At 29.7% G+C, this 6,894-nt stretch overlaps 1 protein-coding gene across 1 annotated transcript; it reads left to right on the plus strand.

Annotated features, from left to right (window-relative positions):
• The first annotated feature begins 239 nt into the window (after positions 1 to 239).
• On the plus strand, positions 240 to 2,037 carry LOC111912050 (uncharacterized). The gene is made up of 5 exons (XM_023907800.3): positions 240 to 396; positions 498 to 621; positions 1,140 to 1,392; positions 1,502 to 1,627; positions 1,736 to 2,037. The coding sequence occupies exons 1-5, from the start codon at positions 308 to 310 to the stop codon at positions 1,855 to 1,857; spliced, it is 714 nt and encodes a 237-aa protein (XP_023763568.1). The 5' UTR covers positions 240 to 307; the 3' UTR covers positions 1,858 to 2,037.
• Positions 2,038 to 6,894: the final 4,857 nt, after the last annotated feature.

Consider the following 6,894-nt stretch of genomic DNA (forward strand, 5'->3'; position numbering starts at 1 on the left):
TTGGTGGGTTGCCCTTTCAAAACAAAAAAAAAAAGGCTTAATTGCTGTTTATTTTGTTAGAAATCAGAAATTGTGAATTTAATGTTGCACACTTGCAAATTCAATTTGCAAAATGCAAATCATAATATAAAACAAGTTTTTGGCCCAACTCAACCCACCCACGTAAAAGTTGCGAGTGCGAGCCCAAACCAATTTATCTCAAAATGGGGGTAGATGAAAGTGTTCAAGTTTTAGCGCCAAAACGCTCCATACGTGTCAGTGTAAGTTCAAATATTCAACCAAAAGATTCGAGGAAAGGATCAAAGGAATGAGTTCAAATCATCCATCGATTAGGGTTCGTGGACAACTATCAATTCCGTCTACGTTCATCCATCGAACATCCACTGAAGATGATCAGTAAATCCTCGATAAACCCTAATTCCTTTTTTTTTTTTTCAGTTAAAATGTTTGTTTTTTTTAGGAATGCTGTCTGTAGATCTTGAAATTTTCAATTACAGGTCGGGTGATTCTAGAGGAAAAATGAAGGATGGACAACAAAGCAAGAAGCGTCCGAAGATTTCATTATCGGCATTTCTTGACCGAAAACTGCAGAAAACATCTGACTCGTCGAAATTAGTCCAGGTTTTCTCTGTTACATTTTGAAAGGCTTTGTTGAACCACAGTAAGATATAAGGAAATATAAATAGAGTACAACCAAACGCTTTCCTGCAAACCAAACTACATACTGTTAACAGATTGTTGAAGCTGGTTTGCTTTCCAACTTCCAAAGATGCGACTTTCATGAATGTACTTCGTTTATGCGTTAGTGTAAACATAAATTTCTAGGTGAAATGGAAGCTCATTAATGATATATTAAGGATTTCATATAGTATTGTACACTTATTAGTGTACTCTTGTTTAAGCTCATTGTTGATACAAGTGTGTGTCATCTCTGACCTTAAAGTACATTTCTTTCATCCAATTATTCATATACTGATGGAATCACTTAGTTGCAACATTAAACTAAAACACTTGTTGCCCTTTTCACAAATCAGAAGGTTGAATAGCTTACTCATAAGATAATTACTAAACTGTTGTAAAGTTATTTTCTTTTGTTTTCAATGTGCTGGATTCAAGAACTTAGTTGTGGCTATTATCAGGGTAAAGAGAGACCATTTTTCACACTAGGAGGTGCTAATGACTCTCTTCATAAAGCAAATCTTGACCAAAAAACAGAGGGACCAGAGTTGAATGGTATCCTTGATGTTCTTGAAAATTTCAAGCCCATTAAGGACAACAAAGATACTGTTTATTTAAATCCAGAAGAATCCCAAACTCAATATAGTACAACCACTCATGTCACAGAAAAATCCCAGATTCAAGATTTGACAAAAAGCAGAAACGCATTTGGAGGTCTGTCATCAATTCATTGCTTTATTTATTTATTTTTTTCTTTCCCATTTGGTCAACAACAAAAGTCCTTTTTAGTCAACTTACATTTGTGTGTTTTAATGATGACAAGGTTTGCTTAGAAAACCACCTGCTCCAAAGGTTTTAGTTGTTCTGGGAGGCGACCCAAAGCCCAAGCAAACAAAACATCGGAAATCCTTCATCAGAAACAAGAAACCGTTGCCTCATTATAATCACTGTAAGTAGCAGCTTACTTTCATTTTCTTTCTATTAAAGCATTATAAGGTACTATAGAGTTTTTGAAGTGGAATGGTGTAATAGGCAGAAATTATGTTTTGACAAACAGATGCAGGTGGGAGTGGGTGGTGGGACAGTGATATGGAAGGAATTGACAATGAAGCAGTGGGATTTAATGAAGTGTGGGAGGGTGTGGGGTCTACCACTTTGGGTGGACTTGACTGGCATTAATCCAACAATCATTCCCTGATTCCCATTCCCATTCCCATTGTCACTGGAATTGGATTCCATTCAGTTTAATATCCCTAAAACTTGTATAATTGTGTAAACATCATATCATATGTATAAACAAACGTCTTGATACTGGTTTGACTAATGGTTAACATGTAATCCATCTTTATTTGTTACATATTTTATTTTATTATAATTTTAATTTATATAACAAAAATATTACTGTTGTAACTAATTTGGGGTTACAGTTATATATTATATTTACAGACAAACATATTTTTATATTAAAATCTTATTTATTCTCTTAGATTACTTAAAATGATCATAAAATGAAAATGCTTGTTCAATTGCTTTTCTTAATTTATTATCATGAAATTTTATTCTATTTTTATCAAGCCAATCATACATTAGTAGTTGGGTAAAATATGTAAACTACAATTATTGGGTAATCATTTGGATTTATATGCTAAATCAGAGTGGCAAATGGTACTTAAAAGCCAAGTAAATGAAAACCTAATAAGTGGAGACACATGGATTGCTTATGCGTAAACAACTCACCATATTTAATATATATGTATTTTGTGTTTGGCATGCTCAATTATTTAGAAAAAAACAAAGGAATGCATATCTTGTCGTTTTAAAACATACATAATTTTTTTTATACCGTGCAATAAGATTTCTATATAAATTATGTTATTATATGTCGATTGTAATTATTACAGATTAGTCATATTAATATTGATGTATAAGTTTATAAATTTTCAAGAAATAATTTAAGGATTTTTATTACTTGCTAAACAATGTTTGTTAAAGGGGAATTGACTTTATTAAAATAATTAACTTTTCGGTTTGTTTACATTTGAGTAACTATTTTCTTTTTTATACACATCTAGATAACGAATTTTTTGAAAGTGTTCACATATGACCATTATGTCCGGTTGTAACAGGTTACATCCGGTCATAATGGTCATATATGAACATTTCCAACAAGTTCGTTATCTAGATGTGTAAAAAAAAAATTACCCAAATATAAATAAAACGAAAAGGAAATTAACTTGATAAATCAATTTGCATTTTTATTAAAGTAGTCGATCATAATGTTTGCAATATAAATATATTTGGTTGAACTTTCATAAAACAATATTTATGACCATTTAAATTGGTCTCAACATGTTAGGAGCCGTTTTTTGTAGCATAATTATCAAATAACTTTATATATATATATATATATATATATATATATATATATATATATATATAGAGAGAGAGAGAGAGAGAGAGAGAGAGGGGATGATTCAAATGTTCTAACTATCTATTGTGTGGTTGTAAGGATCAATGTGAGTCAATCATTTCAAAATCCTAAATAAGGTAAAATTGTAATCTTACCTATTAATAAATTTTTGTAACTAAATAAACATTTAATCAATCCATTTAATTTAGGCAAGATAATATTTAAAACCCTAGAAAATTACTTACCGTTTCATTACCATCCACACACATCGTCTTTCTTCTTTCCATCGCCACACACGACTCCACCACCGGCGGTCACACGACTCCACCCAACACCATTAACCACCACCGTTTTTACAGCTGCCATGACACCCAAACCTGATTCGTCTTGTCCTCATTCTTCCTCATGTCATCAACACTCATCTATTTCTCCACTTTTTCAAGTTTCAAATATTCTTATTAATTATACAGAAAAAACAATTTCATGAGACCCCAACTGATGAAACGGGACAATTTGACACAATATATTGATTTCTAAAGAAGAACCGAAATATCAACAAAAAGGTGGTGTGTTATTAGTATTTATTTTTGTAAATTTAAAACATCTGTCATTTTATTTGTTGAAAATTTTCATTTATCTCATATAGTTGGTTGATCTTTTTCATTCATTTTGTACCAGTAAACTATATTTTGTTAGAGTTACTAAAGTTGTAATATTAATTGTCATATAAAACATTCTCATAGAATTTTATTCTTACATAATTCGATTTAGTGACAGTGAGAACACAACACAAAATGCAATTCTTGTAAGAATGGTTGGAATGATGTTCAAGAATGTTATGTTCTTAAGAATTTTATTTATTTTTATGACATTCTGTTAGAATATGTATAATTATATTAAAATGTATAAGACTATTATTTTGTAAAAATATGTATGAATCTATATTTGCATTTCAATGTTTGAATATATAAGGATCGTGCTATTTTTCAACTGAAGGGTGAAGAATGTTGTTTTTCTACAAGAAGTTCCTTCAATCAAAATATGTACTCTATCAGAATATATTTTGGCATTTTCATAGAATATCATTCTAACAGAATTGCATTCTAAAAGTATAAAATCGAATAAATTTAAAAATTATGTTAGAATTACAAATGAATTAATTAAAAAAGTCGGAATTCAAAATTAAAAGAACCAATATATAACTTAAAATCCAAAAATTTCATTAATTAAACATGTGTTTCCTAATTTAAAGATATGTATATCATTTACTTAAAATAACTAAAACCATTGGTCTATATTCATCCCTACATCCACATAATAATTAGTTAGAACACAATAATCTAGACATATATGTTGGATTAGTGTCTAAGCCCGTAACCATATTTGGTAAGTACTTGACCCGGTTGTGCATGGTCCTTTTGGGTTGCCTTCACCAAAGCAACTTGACTAGAGAAATAATAGAGAAAGAGGTTATTATGATTTATTAATATATTATAAGAATGATATATTAAAAGAGAAATCATATTTGTTTAATTAATATTGATCAATAATTAATTAAGAATTAACTCTATGATCAAAAGTAATTAATTAAACTAGAGGGGCTGAATTGTAATTATGTGATAGTTGCAAATTACGGCAATGGATGCCCCATGGATAGGGTGGACGAAATCAAGGTGATAAGGCCTTAGAATTCGTCCAAGATAAGGATTCTAGGCTTATCTTATGGGCTGCTTGGTGGGCAAGTGACCAGATAAGGATAAGGACTGAAACCCTAATCTATACTCTATATAAAGATCCCTTAGGCCTAGGAAAATCGGCCACTTGATCCCTAGAAGACCTAGATCTGATTTTCTGCATTTCCTCTCTTTCTCTCTTGCCTCTCCATTTGCTTTTGGTGTTTGTGAGCCATTAGAGGTACTACGCTTGTGGTACTTGCTTTCATAGACAAGGAGATTGAAGATTTGAGTTGTTATTACAATATAACAACAAGAGGTATGTAATTCTTTCTACCATCTAAATTTAGAAATACCTAGACGCATACTAGGGTTCTTCTTGTGTTCATAATGTTGTGTATCTAATAGTGAAAACATAGATCCAAATCTAGGGTTGCATGTACACATATGATTGTTTGTATAAAACCCATCAATATATATATATATATATATATATATATATATATATATATATACATACACACACACACACACACACATATATATATATATATATATATATAGTGAGAACAAAATTTTATATATATAATTCATAGTAGAATAATAACATAAAAGTAATGTTCTCATGTTCTCACTGTATTTGCTGTACTCATTTGAACCATCCCGTGTATATATATATATATATATATATATATATATATATATATATATATATATATATATATATATACAAGAGCAATGCGATCTATGTAGATAAAAGCTACTTCTACTTTTTGTATTTTAAATTCTTGTAATGCATGGATCAAACTTTCATTGAAGATGGTGTAAGGTGTTTTTCTTGATGTTATTGGTCTCCATTTCTGATACTTTTAGTCTCTAATAAATTTAAATTTTTATATTTGATATATTAAACAATAAAATTCTATAAGACGATGTGTTTTTTTCCATGTCAAATCTAGAGTTTTTTTTTTAACCAAAGCAGTGTATTTTAAAAAGGTATTTACCAAAATGGCGTGGTTTTAAAAATATTTACCATTTAGGTTAAATTTTATACCAAATCAAAATTAAAAGGTAAAATAAAAAAGAAAAGAAATTGACTTATCAGGGTAATTAAATTTTTAGTTTGTTCACATCTAGGTAACTATTTTTTTTGTATACATATAGGTAACGTAATTTTTGGAAGTGTTCACATGTGACTATTATGACCGGATGTAACCTGCTACAGCCAATCATAATGGTCATATGTGAACACTTCCAAAAAGTTCGTTACCTAGATGTGTACAAAAAAAATAGTTGCCCACATGTGAACAAACCAAAAAGTTAATTACCTTAATAAGTCAATTTCCCTTTGTTGAATTATGGGAAGTGATTCATACACAATAATTTTTCTCGACAAACAACATAGTATGCTTTATATGATTGTACAGTACAATATTTTATAGCATTAATTGTTGTGTACAGATCAACTCCATTAAATTATGCACTAAATCAAACAACACATGTATTTTTGGTTTAAAAGACATACTTGACTTTTATGAATAAACGAGAGTTTTAAGCTCATGTGTATTGTCGAGAGGTACCATTTATATAATTTTGTTACATAGGAAACATTTCTTTAATTCTGTCTTACATACAACGACCATTTCTATAAAATAAAAAATGGCAATTTTTTAGTTCCATAGTCAAATGAATATCCAATCAATTAACACCTATAAGTAAAGTTAATAGCATTCTACTTGTAATCAACCTGTTGCATATCCAACTTGGCATTAAAGCATATAATGCTATTATTTTCTACTTTTGAGTTGTATATGCAATACAAATATCTAAAAATGAGCATAAGGATATTATAGAAACACAACAATAGACCACAAAGCTTTAATATGACAAATAAAAAAACATACATAAACAAATATTACAATGAAAGATATCCAAACATAACTCGAATTTATTAAACTTTCGAGATTATGTGAAAATCAGAGATAAGTTGTAACATAAAAGGAAAGAGTTCCCTGGACAATTGAAGTGTATTTAGACACATGCATGGACATTTTAAAGAATTTACATATGAGGAATGGTTTCTAAGAAAACCAAATCTATCTTCTATATGTGACATTCATGGTGAATTAGATC

The sequence above is a fragment of the Lactuca sativa genome, chromosome 6, assembly GCF_002870075.4.
Source record: "Lactuca sativa cultivar Salinas chromosome 6, Lsat_Salinas_v11, whole genome shotgun sequence".
In the NCBI taxonomy this organism is placed as follows: Eukaryota; Viridiplantae; Streptophyta; class Magnoliopsida; order Asterales; family Asteraceae; genus Lactuca; species Lactuca sativa.